Source organism: Salvia splendens, chromosome 7 (assembly GCF_004379255.2).
Source record: "Salvia splendens isolate huo1 chromosome 7, SspV2, whole genome shotgun sequence".
NCBI classification, from domain to species: Eukaryota; Viridiplantae; Streptophyta; class Magnoliopsida; order Lamiales; family Lamiaceae; genus Salvia; species Salvia splendens.
This window is the reverse complement of record NC_056038.1, coordinates 27,598,476-27,617,595: the sequence shown is the minus strand read 5'-3', so window position 1 is coordinate 27,617,595 and position 19,120 is coordinate 27,598,476. Positions and strand designations below refer to the sequence as shown.

The 19,120-nt window shown below is 38.4% G+C and overlaps 1 protein-coding gene across 1 annotated transcript; it reads left to right on the top strand.

The window, feature by feature from the left end:
- Positions 1–9,373: 9,373 nt before the first annotated feature.
- On the top strand, positions 9,374–16,575 carry LOC121742538 (protein LIKE COV 1-like). Its single transcript, XM_042135699.1, has 7 exons — positions 9,374–9,834; positions 10,553–10,605; positions 13,792–13,901; positions 14,254–14,421; positions 14,508–14,605; positions 15,679–15,805; positions 16,188–16,575. The coding sequence occupies exons 1-7, from the start codon at positions 9,679–9,681 to the stop codon at positions 16,277–16,279; spliced, it is 804 nt and encodes a 267-aa protein (XP_041991633.1). The 5' UTR covers positions 9,374–9,678; the 3' UTR covers positions 16,280–16,575.
- The last annotated feature ends 2,545 nt before the right edge of the window (positions 16,576–19,120 follow it).

The following is a 19,120-nucleotide window of genomic DNA, read 5'->3' as shown; positions in this document are numbered from 1 at the left end:
TTTTGGGATTGTGAATAGGAGAATCTTGAATAATGGGAATGGGGATCCGTTTTGATTGTTTAGTAATTAGTAGGACCAATGAATGTGATGATTAGTTTAGTACAGTAGTTATCAATAATAAGAGATGATGTTTTGTCATTTTTGGAATCCGAAAACCCAAAATTTAAGGTGAATGGTAGGGGTCACTTTGTTATACATTTTCCTTTATGGATTTGTATAGAGAGAAAAGGTGTAACAACAGACAATTTTAATGGAGAAGCCCCTGTACCATGGCTGTGCAATTAGTCACCAGTGGAATTTTTTTGTTGCTTTTATGTATAATTTGTACAAGTAAAGCAAGCATGGTTTTTGTATAAGAGAATGACGTTGCCAAAAAATAAAACTTGTTTGGTGGGGGCTGAATGGATTATTTTAGTGAACACCTTCCTACCTCTTCACCGAACATATGCAAATCAAACCGCCTTTTTTTGCACCATCATTTGTACTACAAAATGTGTTCAATTTGATGATTTTATAAAAAATAAAATCAAAAATTTGTTTGGTTGTTAAATTAGGGATCTAGAAGGGTGAAGAATCACTCTTACACTGAGAAGCCTCAATTTATTCTTTTAAAAAGTGTGATTTAATTCAAAAGGTTGCGATCACGAAACATTTTAAGGAACCAAAATACTACTATCAAACATTCAAACCTTAATTAAATGTTTTAGTTATTCAGCCCTACATGTACAATTTATTTCACTGGCTAAGTAGTTATCTTGGAGTATTTGAATAAAAGAAAATTTATTATCGTTTGCGCTCTAACATAAAAATAGTAAGCGTTTGCGTGTTGTGTTTTTCTTTTACTATAAAATGGATACAATTTGGGTTGACCACATATCTTGCTAAACTAACTCCTTTATTTAATTAATACTTTTATCTTTACCCTACAAATAATTTAATATTGTCTTTCATATTAATTATTATGCTTCTTCATATATTTTGTAGATTTTTTGTCACATAAAAATATTAAATTTCTGTTCACATATTAAAACATTTTTCTTTCCCTGTGACTGCAAATTAAGAGTAACAATTGTGTTTGCGAATGCCAAATGCCATCTACGTACATTTCAATTTGTGGTAGAATTATGACTTCAATGTTTATATATGTGTAAAGTAGATCACAGCAATGTGTATAAATACATTAGAATTGTATAGTAGGAGTATAATAAATTTGAGCCGCTATGTATCGTTACACGCCCACCATACACCACATTAACTCCATTTTCTTCTAGCTAGGTTAAATTGGCCTATTTTTCAAAATGCAATTTTCCAAGATGCACATGTTTTGGTCATTTAAAGTTAAATAAACAAAAAAATAAATAAATGTTAAGTAGTAATTCCCGCCTCAACTATTAAAGTTAAATTCCAGAAAATTAAATGACTTATGTAAATATAGGGGTAGTATATACCTTGATTAAAATGGACAAGCTTTAAATGCAGTCACAAGAGTCTTGTCACGTCGGTGCCCACCATCATGCATTCATACTAGTATTATAAGTACGTACATTTTTTTAACCATGCTAATTTGATTCATCACATTCGAATTTTCAAATTAAAGGTGCACACATTTAATTCAAATACAGGCTTTGCCTCTCAACAAGCCCACATCATGTGTGAACTGATGAGGTTGTGCATAAAGATAAGCTACAATCTTGCTAGCTAATTACTAGTGTTGGGTCGTGATACCGCCGATCTCGCACACGCACGAACGAGGAAATAAAGCACGCAAACGATATAACGTGGTTCGGTGATAATTCACCTACGTCCACGGAGAAGATGACCGGAATCTTATTGATGGAACTCTCAATACAAGAACTTCACACTCACAATCTATCACTCTAAGCAAACGCTAGCTAGTGCAAGAATTCTCTTCTAATTGTGTGTGTAATCTGTGTTCTGCGTCTTTCACTACTGAGCTCTATCGAGCTATTTATACAAGATGCAATCAAGAAAATAAAATCCAACTAACTCTATTTCCCAAAGTTAGTTATAACCGCTGCTCGGCTAAAACCGAACTGCCATTCTTGGTTAGCAACCGAACTGCATTTCTCGGCTATCAACCGAACTGCCTTTCTCGGTTATCAACCGAACTGCCTTTCTCGGCTAGCTCAAAGCCGAGCTTTATTTCTTGATCTCTTCTCGGAGCTGCCGAGGCTCCACCACTCGATCACAACCGGACTCAAAGCCGAGCTTCATTTCCGAGCTCAGAAGCCGAGCTCCAGTAGTTTGCATGGACACACTTTCACAAATCTCCACCTTGTCCTTGCAAAACTCCATCAATATCTGGATTCCCTTCTCAATCCTTGTTACAAGCTTCAACACTCCACAATCTCAACCAACTTCAAACAATGTTTGAATTTCGAAGTTGGCAGAGATTTTGTCAACATGTCTGATGCATTTTCTTCGGTAGGAACTTTCACCACATTGATCTTTCCACTTTGAATCTCATCTCTGATGAAGTGTCTCCTCACATCTATATGCTTCGACCTCTCATGGAACATTTGATGTTTTGCTAAACATATAGCCGAGTTGCTGTCACAGTTAATCTTCACTGCTCCCAGCTTCATTCCTAAATCTTCCAAGATTCCTTGCAACCATTTTCCTTCCTTTGCAGCCTCAGTCAGAGAAATATACTCAGCTTCGGTTGTGGACAGTGCAACCACAGACTGCAATTTGATTTCCAGCTGATTGCTGTGCCATATAGTGTGAAGATGTAACCACTCTGAGACTTTCTGTTGTCTAAGTTAGCCGCATAATCCGAGTCACAGAATCCTTCTAGGACTTTCCCTCTCCTCAGACCAAACTCCACCACCAAACTTCAAGCCAACCATGACAGACCCTTTCAGGTATTTCAGAATCCACTTTAGTGCTGCCCAGTGATCCCTACCTGGATCAGCCATATATCTGCTTGCAACGCTTATGGCATGAGCCACATCCGGCCTTGTACATATCATCAAGTACATCACACTTCCCACTATATTTGCATAGGGTATCCTGCTCATCTCTTCTCTATCTTCAGCTGTCTTTGGCATCTGTTCTTTACTGAGTTTGAAGCAGCTAGCCAATGGAGTGGATACTGACTTTTCACTCCTTACCTGGTATTTTTCTACCACCTTTCTGATATAATCAGCCTGAACCAATTTCAGTTCTTTCTTCTTTCTGTTCCTGACAATATCCATACCCAAGATTCTCTTGGCTTCCCCAAGATCTTTCATATCAAATCTCTGCTTCAACTCCTCCTTGACAGACAGCAGCTCACTCTTGCTTGATCCTGCCAGCAGAATATCATCCACATACAGCAGTAGATAGGCCAGTATTAGATTTCCACTTCTCTTGACATACACGCAGCTATCAAAACTGGATCTCTCAAATGCCATCAATTCCATCTGCTCATGAAACTTCTTGTTCCACTGCCGGCTGCTTTGCTTGAGCCCATATAGGCTTTTCTTTAACAAGCAAACTTTCTTTTCTTCTCCCGGCTTCTCAAAACCCTTAGGCTGCATCATATAGATCGTTTCCTCTAGATCTCCATGCAAAAATGCTGTCTTCACATCAAGTTGATGCAGCTCCCAGTTGAAATGAGCAGTCATGGCCAATAAGATCCGAATGGAAGTGTGCTTCACCACTGGAGAGAACACCTCTGTGTAGTCAATACCCTCTACTTGTGTGAATCCTCTAGCAACCAGCCTTGCCTTAAACCGTATGCTTTCAACTTCCCCCACCTCTACTTTCTTCTTAAACAGCCATTTGCAACTGATCAGCTTCTGAGTCCCTGGATCAGTCACCAAAATCCAAGTCCCATTTTCAGCAAGGACTCTATTTCTTCTTCCATGGCCTTGATCCATTTCTGACTTTCCTTGCAACTCATGGCTTCTTCATAGGTTGAGGGTTCTGAAAACATGAGTACTTCTGCTACACATAGAGCAAAGAAGCTCATGTCATAATCTGAGAATCTGCTAGGTAGGCCTGCATTTCTTCTTGGATTTCTTCTGGCCCCTTGAGCTGCAGCAGCTTGCTGCACTGGTGACTCCTGCTCACCTGTGTTCTGAGTATGTTGAGAGCTAGTTGCTCCACCTTCTTCTTGATTTCCTGTGATCACAACATCCTCATCAGTGTCTGTTCCAGCAGATTCTCCACCAAACTCAAGGTTTTGCATTTCAGAGCTACTGCCACCACCAGAGGGCTTCCCATCATCTTTAAATGGCATCTCCTCTTCATTGAATGTCACATCTCTGCTCACAATGATATTTCTGCCTTCTCTATCCAAATTCCACAGTCTGTATCCTTTTACCCCATCTTGGTATCCCAACAACACACATTTCTTTGCCCTTGGCTCCAATTTACTCTGCTTAATGTGTGCATAAGCAGCACACCCAAACACCTTCAAGGCTGAGTAATCACCTAGGCTTCCATACCATCTTTGATCTGGGGTCTCATTGGATATAGCAGATGATGGACACTTATTGATCAGATTGGCTGCAGTAGAGACAGCCTCTGCCCAGAATCTCTTTGGCATTCCAGAGTAGAATAGCATGCACCTCACCCTTTCTAGCAATGTCCTATTCATTCTTTCTGCCAGCCCGTTCTGTTGAGGATTTCTTGGCACGGTCCTATGCCTTCTTATCCCTTTCACCTTACAGAAACTATCAAACTCCGCAGACAGAAACTCCATGCCATTATCAGTCCTTAGATATTTAAGCACTGAGCCCTTTTCATTCTCATATCTAGCATGCCATTCTCTAAATTTTTCAAAAGCTTGGGACTTCTCTCTTAGAATGTAAATCCACACTTTTCTTGAGTAATCATCTATGATGGAGATGAAATACTTACCTCCACCTATGGATTCAGTTTGGGATGGCCCCCACAAGTCACTGTGGGCATACACAAATGGGGCTGATGAAGTGTGTTTCCCACCAGAAAATGGCAGCTTCTTTGCCTTTCCTAGAATGCAAGATTCACATTTCTTTAGGCTGTCTGATGCACTTAACTTCATCACTCCTTGTTTAGCCAGCTCTCTTATGCCTTTCTCACCCACATGTCCAAGCCTGGCATGCCATAGATGCAGGTCTTCTGTCTGGGCAAGATTCACAGCATCAACCACGGTTTCACCCAGCAAATAGTATAGGCTGTTCTTTCTCTGGGCCTCCATCACAATTCTGGTGCCTTTTGTTACTGTGAGGATCCCATCACCAGAGTTGAATCTGCACCCTTTTGACTCTAGCATTCCAAGAGATATTAAATTTCTCTTGATTTGAGGAATGAATCTGACTTCTGTGAGAGTCTTCATACTCCCATCCTTCATCCTCAATCTGATGTTCCCAATGCCCTTGACATTGCACACTTGATCATTTCCTAGCATCACTGATCCTTCCCAAGCTGATAATTCTTGGAACCAAGATTTGTGTGAGCAAATGTGGAAGGAGCACCCTGAATCCATGATCCAGCATTCTTCAATCTTGGCCCCTGAGTGGATATTCAAAGCTTCATTATCTTCAACATCCTGAGCCAGATCAGCAGTCTCTATGTTCCCAGCCTTTTCTTGCTCTTGTTTCCTCTTCCAAGCAAAACAATGCTTCTTTAAATGGCCCGGTTTCTTACAGTAGTGACAGCTTCTCTTCTCCTTCCATACTCCACCTTCTTCCTTCTTCTGGAACTTCTTCTTGGAACCCCTTTTATTCTGATTATTTTTCACATGCAGACTCTCAGCTACTGGATCAGTTTGTTTGTTATTAGCCTTCTGCGATTCCTTCATCTTCAATGCAGAATGAATCTCTTCATAGGTGACCTTGGTTTCTCTTCCAAGAAGCACTGCATCCTTGAAGTGCTCATAACTTTTAGGCAGGGAATTGAGCAACATCAATGCCTTATCCTCATCTTTAATGACCTCATCGATATTCTCAAGATCATCTATGCATTTCCCAAACTCCTCGAGCTGTTCAGAAATGCTCTTCCCATCTGAAAACTTGAAAGCAAGAAGCCTTTGCTTCAAATGTAACCGGTTCGCCAGAGACTTGGTCATGTATAATGACTCAAGTTTCCCCCATACTCCTGCAGCCGTCTCCTCCTTGGAAACTTCCCTTAGCACCCTGTCCGTGAGGTTCAAGATCAGGGTGCTATAAGCCTTATACTGCATATCTTGAAGCCTTTGCTTCTCCTTTTCATCAGTATCAGGTTTGCCTTCTTTAGCGTCACCTTCATTCTTCAAGATATCCCATAGGCCTTGCTGCATCAAGATGGCCTTCATCTTCAGCCTCCACAGCCCAAAATCGTTTCTCTCCCGGTGAACTTTTCCACCTCGAACTTGGCTGTAGACATTTCTCAAAACGAGCGGTGGGCAATCGCCAAGATCAGCTTATACAACGGAACCTCTAGACACGAACTCACCCAGAAACCAATCAATCGGCAAATCGTGGAAGTCTTCCCACAGACGGCGCCACTTGTTGGGTCGTGATACCGCCGATCTCGCACACGCACGAACGAGGAAATAAAGCACGCAAACGATATAACGTGGTTCGGTGATAATTCACCTACGTCCACGGAGAAGATGACCGGAATCTTATTGATGGAACTCTCAATACAAGAACTTCACACTCACAATCTATCACTCTAAGCAAACGCTAGCTAGTGCAAGAATTCTCTTCTAATTGTGTGTGTAATCTGTGTTCTGCGTCTTTCACTACTGAGCTCTATCGAGCTATTTATACAAGATGCAATCAAGAAAATAAAATCCAACTAACTCTATTTCCCAAAGTTAGTTATAACCGCTGCTCGGCTAAAACCGAACTGCCATTCTTGGTTAGCAACCGAACTGCATTTCTCGGCTATCAACCGAACTGCCTTTCTCGGTTATCAACCGAACTGCCTTTCTCGGCTAGCTCAAAGCCGAGCTTTATTTCTTGATCTCTTCTCGGAGCTGCCGAGGCTCCACCACTCGATCACAACCGGACTCAAAGCCGAGCTTCATTTCCGAGCTCAGAAGCCGAGCTCCAGTAGTTTGCATGGACACACTTTCACAACTAGTATTTGAAAAGGTAGTAATTAAAAAGATCGTCTTTAATGATTCTTCAAATGTTATCACTAACTTTTTTTCTTAACAACAAAGTCCAACCTTTTCACTCATTGTGTAATTAGAGCATCCACGATGGTTTTCGTCCAGCCATAGCCCGACCATAAACTCCTCCTGCCACATCATCAGCACAAGCAAATAGCTCAGCAATAGCCTAGTCACATCACTCCTAATTATATAAAACAAATAATAATTGACAATCACACAAAATACGGAATTAAATTTACGACACAGATACGGGAAAATTCAATAATAATATTAAAATTTTAAAAAGTACATTAATTAAAAAAACACACTTCATTAAAATAAAAATAACATTACAACATCCTCATTAATGAGTTTGTCCCACATCGAAAGTGGAATATAAAATATTCAAGGATGTCTCTATAAAAGAGAAACAACCAAGAATGATTTTGTCCCAAAGTGGAACATAAAACATTCAAGGATGTCTCTATAAAAGAGAAACAACCAAGAATGAGTTTGTCCCATATCGAAAGTGGAACATAAAACATTTAAGGATGTCTCTATAAAAGAGAAACAACCAAGAATAAGTTTGTCCCATATCGAAAGTGGAACATAAAACATTCAAGGATGTCTCTATAAAAGAGAAACAACCAAGAATGAGTTTGTCCCACATCGAAAGTGGAACATAAAACATTCAATGATGTCTCTATAAAAGAGAAACAACCAAGAATGAGTTTGTCCCACATTGAAAGTGGAACATAAAACATTCACGGATATCTCTATAAAAGAGAAACAACCAAGAATGAGTTTCATAAAAAAAACATTAAATAAAAAAAATTAAAAAATCCGCTGGATGATGCGCTCGGCGATCCGGACCCTGCAATGGTGCCGAGCGGATCGCCCAGCGCTAGGCGATTTTTTTTCGGAAAACCGCTAGGCGGTTGCAATGGTTCGCCGAGCGCACCGCATAGCGCCGGGGCTCTGCTAGGAGGTGCGCTAGGCGCCATTGTGGATGCTCTTAAGGCGCTAGGCGGTGCGCTCGGCGCCATTGTGGATGCTCTTAAGGCAGAGATAGCTGTGGAGAGGTATTGACTTGATTGTTGACTTTTATTATTACCAACCAATACCCAAAACCATACATAGGCAAAAAAAAATTACTACTTGTGAATTTCATATTGTGATGTATTGGCTTATGGCCAATATACCATCTCGGCCAACAGTTACCTTTTGTGTAATAGTCCATCTCCCGTATTGTCGTCACATGTCGCTCCAGTCGGGTCGTGTATTTTGATTGATTGTAGCAAAAAAGGCAATTCCGTCGTCTTAGCGGCCCCCACACTCTGGTCCGACATCATGTGTGGGGCTTTAATCAGGATACACAGTAGCCCGTTAAGGGAGAGGCCTTAACCCACTAGTTGCCAGAAGCCCATCTCCCAAGGCCTCACACTTGTGCCTGAGAGATGGAAGCAACTACACGACAACAATTGAATTCAAACCCAGGCTCATTGCAACAAGATCTGTCCCTCCGTTGCCAATTGCGCTACGCCCCTTCGGGCTTGTGTATTTTGATTGATGATTTGTGAGATGGTTACCGAGGAGTCATTTTAATGACCTCCCTCTCATTCACTCTCACACGTTGTGGTTTATTTCTCCTCATCTCTCTCTCTCTCATATTTTTTTTCATTACACGATAACCCGGACGAACCCGCATGGAGTTATTAAGTTGTGACCTTTTAAGAACCTCCGATGATTTCAATTGGATTAGGGTTTGACATTATTGAATTGGGTCAAAATCGGGTTGACCGATTAACCAATCTGCATGATTTGTCGTATGAAGCGGGATAGATGTGTTACTAATTATTGTCATTACAAGGTAGAGATTTAATGGCAGGGGTAAGATTTTACATTTTATTGATATTTGGGAAATGTAATTGTTAAATTATCATAATCTAAATGGAATAAGGTCAAAAATACTGCTGTAATGGTCAAAAAGGACATGTAATTTGAGTAAATATTTATTAAATTATCATAATTTTAATGGAATAAGGTAAAAAGAATACTGCTTAGGTAATGGATCTACAACTTCCGAGACCTATACAATCAGGCAGAAGACCTCAAATCAATTGATTCAAAGTTAAACTGAAGAAAAGAAAAGAGGTTAGGTTCTAAAAATAACAAAATATTTGTTAAATTTGTAACTTTTGACATCACTTTAAATTGTCAATTATTTTTTGTATTAATAATACATCATTTATATGTAACAGCATGTGATATTATAAGCGTAGCATTAAAAAGTACTGTTATTAGCACATTCTTGCTGGAGTCCATTGCTTAATCTTACAATTTTGTTTTTTTTTGGAAGAATGAAATAGTATTAGCGTAAAAGAGCTGTGGTTGGGCTAGAGTTGAATTGTCAACAATCGTTGAATTCTCCGTCGAGTTCTTGTGATTAACAGCCAATTACTACTATAATTGTTTGGCTCTATTATTGGTTTCATCAATTTTATGCCTAATCTACATCCCCATAATGCTCATGCTCAATTTCTAGAGAGAGAGAAGCAGAGCACTGAATCTGTTAAGACTCTGGGAGTCTTCAATGACTGTGTGTGATGGGAGATGAAAAATCTCTCAGCGTGATGGGCGGCGGCAGAGACAGAGATCGCGAGCTTCTAATTCCGGTAGCTGATTCTGTTGACCGCCGCCTCGATTACGACGGCCCCTCCCCCGCCTCCGCTTCCTCCTCCCACCATCATTCTGGCCGTGAGGTATTTTCTGCACTTATATTTATTGTTTCCTTTCTTTTTCTTTTTTCCGTTTTAGGGTTTTAGGACTTCAATTTTCCACCTTTTTTCTTTCTCTTTTTTTTGTTGTATTGGAAGAGTGTATGGTTTATCGCTATTTGTTTCTTTAATTGCACATATATGAATTGTTAGTTATGTTTAGTTAGCAATTAAAAGTGATTCAGTAATTCTTCTAGTGAGGAAACAACTGATGAGTAATTGTGATGTGATGAGCTTTGCACCACAAGGAAAACGAAAATCAAGAATTCGATTATCCTTCTATTCTAGCAATTCCAAACCTTTTACAGAGAATTATCTGTAAATTGTCATTGTTCCTCTGGATTATGCCACTCGTGCAGAAGGCTTGTATTGCGATAGAGATAATAAGGGTGAGGCGGAGGCTGTTTTTGGATGAGAAACAAGGCACATGCATATCGGTTGTGGCCATTCTGTTTCTTTTTGTGTAGTGGAGAGGTGCCACTTTAGTCAGCTTGCAACCCACCCCTCACCCCATCTCCAAGTCCAAGCTGATAATGATCTGTGCATGCAAAGAAATTTTGTTGAGCTTGATCATCATATAATTCATGCAAACATATTGTGTTGTTCCTTTGTCGATGAAAACCCAATTTTGTGCTGATTTTAGATAGGTTGCTTAAGCTTTGTATCAACGAAAACATAATTCTTCATCTTTGTAACAATGCAGACATTTTACAAAGTTGTGAGGAGCTGGGCTTCGAAGAAGTTCATGACTGGATGGTGAGCACATATTTATGCTACATGGTCCTTACAATTCTTAGCTTAAGATGTGGAGTATAATACATGTAGGATCTTTCTAGATGTTGATTTGACTACTGTTATATTTTTTTCTCTTTGGCATAATTATTTCAGTGGGTCTGTTAATATGTTTGGTGATCTCTGATCTCTTCAGCTGGTTCTCCATTGCATAGACCTGCGATATATTTAGGCATAATAGTTATTACCTCCGTAAATTATGGAGTACATATTTTTTTAATTAGGAATGAAGCAGCATGAGGGCCAAGTGTTGGTATTAGTGCGAAAGTTCTATTTGTATCTTTTGAACCACTCTAGTTACCAATAACTGATACCTCACTCAGGGATTTTTGGTATATCATAAACTATTTGCATGCCTTCAGAAAGTTCATTGGTTTTGAGGAAAGGCTTGTACAATCTCTTTCCTCATGTGTGATCTAGCTTTTAGTTGCTCATGGATTTCTGCCTGGTATGTCACAAAATATTTGCAACTTGCATGCTTTATAGAGAGTTTAGTGGTTTTGTGGAAGGGCTTGACCAGCCTCATTCTTAATGTAGTAAGTTGTGTTAGAAGAGGTCTTCTTTAAAAAATAAACTTATTTATAATATACAGTCCTGTAAGAGTCTATAATCTATTACACATTTTAATTCTTTCGAGCCACGAAAATTAAAAGAACAAGATAGATCAGCGAAACTTGGTTGTAGGATTCCCATGCGATTCCAGATATGAAGCCTATGTGTCTCTAATTTTTGTATCATCAATTGATCAATAAGTTCGGACTATCTCAATTTTCTTGGAACTGTGTTATACTGTTATGGCTGTTTTTCAATTTTTAATATACTTTGAGCTACACACCACTTCTGCAATGTTACAGAGGAAAGAAGATTGATATATCTGTCCTCAACAAATAAATATGTATGTAATAATCTGTCCCTAACAGAATAGTTTCACCAACATTTACTTTTCATTAGTTTATGTGTCTGCTGTTCTGTTTGTATAACTTTTCAGTCAGTTGCACCCGTTAAATATGTTGGCAAAGTTATCAACACGCCGGGGTGTGTATTTATGCCATATATACATAAAGCTGTAGGCATGTCTTGTGGTTTGTTGTTGGTTGGGACTTGGGAGAAACACAACAAATGTCTTTTATGCTTAATCAATGCAAGGTTTCTCTCAGTGTTATTAAAAAGCGGAGATGGCGGCGCCGTGGCGGATGGCGGTGGCAGTTTCTAGGCTCAACGCCACCGCCATGCCGACCGCCATATCCCTATGGCGGTTTTTTGACTGACCGCCATAAGCTGCCATACGCTATTAATAACACTGGTTTCTCTCATGAATCATTCAAACATCAAGCTTTAATTGAGGTTTTTAAGCTATCCTGTCTTTGAATAAAGAATGTGTAGTTTTAACTAGGGGTGGGGCGATACGATATATCGTATCGAAAACGTTGTATCGTATATCGTATCGAAAATATCGATATGAAAGAATTTCATATCTTTATCGTATCGAAAGTTTCGATATATCGAATTTCGATATATCGAGCTTTCGATATGGAGGATATCTATATCGTTATCGTATCGATATTTCGATATATCGTACCGAATTCGATATATCGAAAATATCGATATATATCGTATATTCGATATATATCGTATATTCGATATAAACGATATATCGTACCGAAATTCGATATATCGTACCGAAATTCGATATATATCGAAAATATCGATATATATCGTATATTCGATATATATCGTATATTCGATATAAAACGATATATCGAAAATATCAATATATATCGTATATTCGATATAAAACGATATATCGCGATATAAGGAAATTCATATCGTTATCGTATCGAAAACTTACGATACGGTATCGTTTCGTATCGAAAATTACGATATATCGAAAATCCGATAATTTTTCGATATTTTTCAATACGATACGAGCGATATATCATTTTTTCGATATTTTTCCCCAGCCCTAGTTTTAACTTTTGAAATGGTCCACTCCACAGTGTTGTCAAAATGTCTTTCGGGTTGCTCGGGTCTCCCGGGTCGCCTGGGTCGAGACCATCACCACCCCAACATGGGTGGGTCGATCGAGATACAGGGTCGCCGCTGGGTCGAGTGGGTCGCCTGGGTCGAGTGAGTCGCCTGGGTCGCCCTAAACACATGCTATCTCTGATTTTCTCAAATCTCTCACATGTTTTCTGACTCTCTCAATCACAATTCTCTATATATATGCATGCACCACATCAAACTTTTCAAACCTACTTTCTACACTTTAGAATTCGGCCTCTTCACTCCTAAACAAATAAACAATTCAAAGATCTGTTGCCGCCACCCTTCATATATTCCTTTGTTTTGATATTTTCAGACAATGGTTTCAATTATTTATTGTGTTATGACTTATGAATTGTTTTGATATTTTGATCATTTCTATTTTCCATTTTATCTCTATTCACATGAATTGCGTCTACATTTATATTATTTGATATATTATAAACATTAGAGCAATATATTTATTTTATTTAATATTAAAAGGCAAAAAAATTAACCTAGCTTTGTGGGTCTCTCGACCCCGTCGACTCGTCGACCCGCGACCCGAATTTTCACCCCATCAACCCGGTGCGCCCCGCGACCCTAACAATGTAATAATCTGTCCCTAACAGAATAGTTTCACCAACATTTACTTTTCATTAGTTTATGTGTCTGCTGTTCTGTTTGTATAACTTTTCAGTCAGTTGCACCCGTTAAATATGTTGGCAAAGTTATCAACTCGCCGGGGTGTGTATTTATGCCATATATACATAAAGCTGTAGGCATGTCTTGTGGTTTGTTGTTGGTTGGGACTTGGGAGAAACACAACAAATGTCTTTTATGCTTAATCAATGCAAGGTTTCTCTCATGAATCATTCAAACATCAAGCTTTAATTGAGGTTTTTAAGCTATCCTGTCTTTGAGTAAAGAATGTGTAGTTTTAACTTTTGAAATGGTCCACTCCATGAGAAAACTACTGCTTCTTGTTTGTAACTTTGTGTGTATTGCCTCAGATTTTGAAAAATGCTACTCCAAGGATAGTAAAGTTTTGTTCTACTTTTGCACCTGAAACGAGAATTGCTGCTCATCTGCCCACATGTTATATGCACCTGCTTTGTCATTTTGCAGTGTTATCCTTCTACCAATAGCTATTACTTTCTATGTAACATGGTGGTTCATTCATTTCGTGGATGGATTTTTCTCCCCTATTTATGCTCAACTTGGAATTGATATATTTGGTAAGCATGCTGAACTTTCACTTAATGTCCACAAATAGGTAGTGAATTATTATATGGCTTAAAAAAGTGTGCACTATCAGTTAACAAATAGAATGATATCATAAATCATAATATTGTCTTCTGTGGGAAAAAAGAGAGAAAACAAGCATAGAAGTAAAATTTCTATAATTCAAAAGAAGTATAAATTAAATCTATGTTTCATATAACGGATTTTTTTTACATGTGGATATTTTAAGTTCATGCAAGTATGGTTAATTTTCAATGGATTATCTTTGCTAGTTAAATCCTACATTTTAAATGTTCCTTTTGGATAATTTTTATGGCACTAACACTGTATATTCTGTTGGTTTAGGTTTGGGATTTGTGACTTCCATTACTTTTATTTTCTTGGTTGGAGTATTTATGTCATCATGGTTGGGGGCTTCTGTTTTGAGCCTTGGAGAGTGGTTTATTAAGCGCATGCCGTTCATTCGTCATATTTACAATGCCTCGAAGCAAATTAGTGCTGCCATATCTCCAGGTGCACTTGTTTTTTCATGTTTTAGGCTCTTGAACAAGTTTTTGCCAGGTATGGATTCTGAGTTTGTTAGACAATTACTATTGCAGATCAGAACACACGGGCTTTCAAAGAAGTGGCTATAATAAGGCATCCACGTATTGGTGAATATGCATTTGGGTTCATCACTTCATCTCTCACACTCCAGGTTTGCCATGTCTGTCATTTCTTAGCTTATTATTATCTGGCACTTGGATTTATATCACTGGACTTGGTCCTGTCAGTCCCTTAAATTTGGGTTCTTTTGCACACTGGATGATCTACCTAGGCTGTGGAAGTGGAGCTGTAATATTTTGTTGCATTATGGTCACTTTGATAATTAATTGATGAAAAGAGATGTTCTCAAAATCATGGCTAGGTAGTTTTCCACCTGCACATATTAAGTGCATAACCCAGAGTCTTTATCTTGTCAAACTTTTGATGCATTAATCTTCATAAAGTTGATAACCTTCCTTGCATATGTACTTTTTGCTCCACCTTCCTGATACTTCTTGATACCGTTAGAGGGAAATTCGGTGAAGATAAATATTGTTTTGGTTGTGTTACTTGTGTATGAAATGTAACGATTGTTGCAACTGAGAAGTATTACTAATAAATTTTTCCTTCACTAAAGGCCATGGCTGCCTTTGTACAAACATAAACTTGAAAAGATAAAAACCCTTCTCTAACATCAATGGATCACATCATTACACTCCCAGCACCTTATCTTCTTTGTTGCGGCTGCTCGAACGTCCCACCATTGGTGATTGACAATAATGGCTGCTTCTAACGTCCAAAGCTTTCATCCCATCTTCATCAAGGTCTGCAACACCATCCAATGCCCATTAACAAACTGATCTAACGTCCAAACCACTGTAATCAATCACTCTTCGCCATCCGTAAACCTTCCCACCCTTCCAAGGATGAGGTTGGTCGGTATCAGATACACTATAAACCTTGAACAAAATATGTAGATGACTTGATAAGTCTGTTCAATAATCTGCATCTGCAGCTATTTGTTTGATTGTCGTGGTTAACTATTAAAGCTTGGACATATAGCCTAGTTTGAAAGCAACTATGTATCTCTATTAATATATTATAGTGGGTTATCTTGATCAATGTTAATAATTGAGAATGACAATCTGATGTGTTGGTGTATTTGCAAATGAAGGCTGATTTTACTTCTATATATATTTTTATTATCTTATTTAACTATTAGTATAATTTTTCTTCTCGTGCCAGAGTTATTCAGGAGATGAAGAGCTCTGCTGTGTGTATGTCCCAACGAACCATCTTTACATTGGTGATATATTCCTGGTCAATGCTAAAGATATTATTAGACCGAATTTGTCTGTAAGAGAAGGAATTGGTAAGATATGTTTGCAACTATTTTAGTATCATAATGAGGTAGTTCTGTAGCTGCATTTTTTTGCCTTTACTGACTGTTGGTTTGGCAGAAAGATTAAAAGAAAAGATATAAATCTTAAAGTGTCGGAAAATATTTTGTTAGGAGAAGAAGGTTTAGGGGGCTGGTGGGCAGTACAGGGTTACATTGTTTATTTCAAATCTTTGAATGTTTGATTATGCATGTCTCCTTCCCTTCTCCGAGGTCGTTCCAGACTTGTCTTTTTCTATATCTGTGAAACCTTTTCTTGGTGTCTCTTTATCTAGTAACTTTTTTATGCATAATATAGATTTGAGGATATGGGTTGAAAGTGTGGTCCAATGTAGTATTCGTTTTCTTTATGCAGAAATCGTGGTATCTGGTGGCATGTCGATGCCCCAAATCCTATCTACCTTGGATCCAAGAACTACGCAACTCGATAGAATCAGACCGGTATAGATCATAGAAGCTGGGAGGCTTTCAATTCATCAGTAATATGACATGTTGCGCATGCCTTCACCATATATGACATTCCCAAATTTCACTACTTGTGTGGTAATGATGGCATCTGACATGAATTCCTATTTTTCATTTTTGTCTTATAATTGTTAGAATACTATCTTCTTCTGCAGCATAACTATTACAGTTTACTAGGTAGGAAGCTGGTTTTCTAATTTATGGCGGCTTATGTTTCTCTTACAGTAATTTTATTGGGTTTCCAAGTTAGTATTTGCCCCTTTACTGGGCTTAATTTAGCTTTTTGTCTTTATTTTTTATTTTCGTTAGAAAAAATATATTAGTATTGAGCATTGTTTTAAAATCGGACTGAATCGGTCGGTTTGATCAGTTCAGCCATGAACCGGCTTTTTTACTGGTCCTGTTTGGCCTTTAAAACTGTTTATATATTGGATCGTTTTAAATCGGTAAAACCAAATGAAATTTTATTAATTGATAAAGTAATGGTACGTATATTTTATTTGCAGCAAATCAATGGTGGAGTTTTATTTATACCTACTATAACATATAACAACTAGGGCAAATTCTAAATATTATACAAACTTCAAAGTATGATCTGAATTATTAAAAAATATCAACAGATAATAAAATAATAGCAATAAAAAATGTCAACACAAAGTTAACGATTGATGCTGTGTTGAAATTATGTTGACATTTTTTTGTTGTTATTTTGTCATCTGTTGACATTTTTTAACGGTCCAGATCATAGTCTGTACTTTGTACAATATTTATAGTTTGCATTTTATCACTACCCATCTATGCTATAGTATTCTTATTTCATTTTAAAGCTATGTTTTTATTTTGAAAAAAATCATTCTTCAATTTTTTTGACAATATAATATATCTTTAATTTATGGGGTTTAAATAATTGAAGAATGAAACTTACAATTAATTTAGTTAATGAGTGATTCAATTGTTTCGTTTTATTTGATGATTTTATTTCAATTCTATAAAAAAACTAAAAAATTAAAGAATACAGATAAATTAACAAAAATTGTACATACAAAATGTCCTTGAAATTTGAATACGATAAGATCAAATTACTTTTAATTGATAGCATCATTAAATTTATATTTTTTTGACTAATTTGACCCTATTAATAATTATAAGAGGAAGATTATACTATTATAATTTTCCACTTATTTATGTCGTTTAAAATATGTAATTGATTTTCTTCTTAAAAATATTCACCATTATTAAAAAGATTCACAAAGATAGAACAACCATTCATAGAATATTAATGAAAGGTCATTCTTATCCACAGCCAGCACGGTCATCAACGTCCGCCAGGGGGACGATGAAGCTGAGTTTTAATGGAGAACAGCTTACATTCAAAGTTGATAAAGCTGTAAGAAAGCCACAGGACAGCGAAAGCATTCAAACAGTAGACGCTATTAGCCCTCGGAAACAAAAGTATCCAGAAAAGAAATCCTTCAAAGAACCACCCTCTGGTTCCACTGAAGGTGAACAGCTCAAGAGAGAGGCAGCAGAATGGTTTGATACGACGATGACTGGAGAAATGGACGATCAAGCCATTAGAAGGGCAATTATGAAATTTTGCCAACCGTCACAACCAACCGAGTCGAAAGAGGTTACCCAACTAAGAAGGGTCGAGAAACCACCTGACCAAGCCGCCCCATTGAAAGGAATGATGAAGGAAGATCCCTCGCCTACAAGGCAACTAATCTCCGCACCAGCATCGCCAATGACTCTCAAGAACCTTACCAACCATGCCAATAACAAACCAGTCAACCTAAATCTGCAGGAACAGGAAGGGAAATCGAGGAAAAAACTGAGGCCGGATCAAGGGGTAGTCAAGTGGAAAACGCATGCCTTGATAGAAACTCACCCGGAGCTATATATGCATCCCATGATAAAAAGGGAGGGACGCCCCACTTTAATCGACAATGCAGAATTAGCCCCGCCCTGAGATTAGAAGAGTTCATGGTGGGGGAGGAAGAGTTACTCTTCCAGTGTCAACCGAAACTGACACCCAAGGGGCGGAATTTGAACTGGGCAAACCCTCGAACAATCGAAGCAATGCACACACAGGCAGTGAAACTCCCATACTCTACCGACCAGGAGGAGGTCAGAACCTTTTTAGGACGCGCCAGGATCCATAGAAGATTCATCAAGGTTTTCGCAAAAAGAGCCCAGCCCCTGACGAAGCTTTTTCCAAATAACATGAAGTTTGAGTTCTCAGATGGCTGCAAGGCTGCGTTCCTAAAGGACTGATTGATAAACTTTCCAAAAATACGTGCCCCCGACTGGAATCACCCCTTTGAGGTGATGTGCGATGCTAGCAATCATGCTGTGAATGCAGTATTAAGTCAGAAAATCCAAGGGGAGAGTTACGTTTCCCTCTGCGTGTCAGAAACATTGAATCGGGGACAAATGAACTATGATGCGATCGAAAAGGAAGTGCTATCAGTAGTCTTTGCATTTGGAAAGTTCGGACGATACCTACTTGGTTCCAGGGTAATAGTGTATACAAACCAGGCGGCCGTCAAGTACCTCTTGGCGAAAAGGGCATCAAACCCGCGTTTGCACAGGTTGTTATTCCTTATACAGGAGTTTGAATGGGAAGCAGTGGATAAGAAAATATGTGAGGACAGAGAGGTGAATCACCTGCGCCGAATTCTGCGGGAAGGAAATAGGGAAACCATTCCAGCCGATTTCCCTGAACGGCACCTGCATCTAATCAAGTCAAAATTTGAAGAACAGCGGATCTGCCAAGAAGGAAAAATTGATCAATGCAAACAGAGAAGGTGGGGACAACACGCA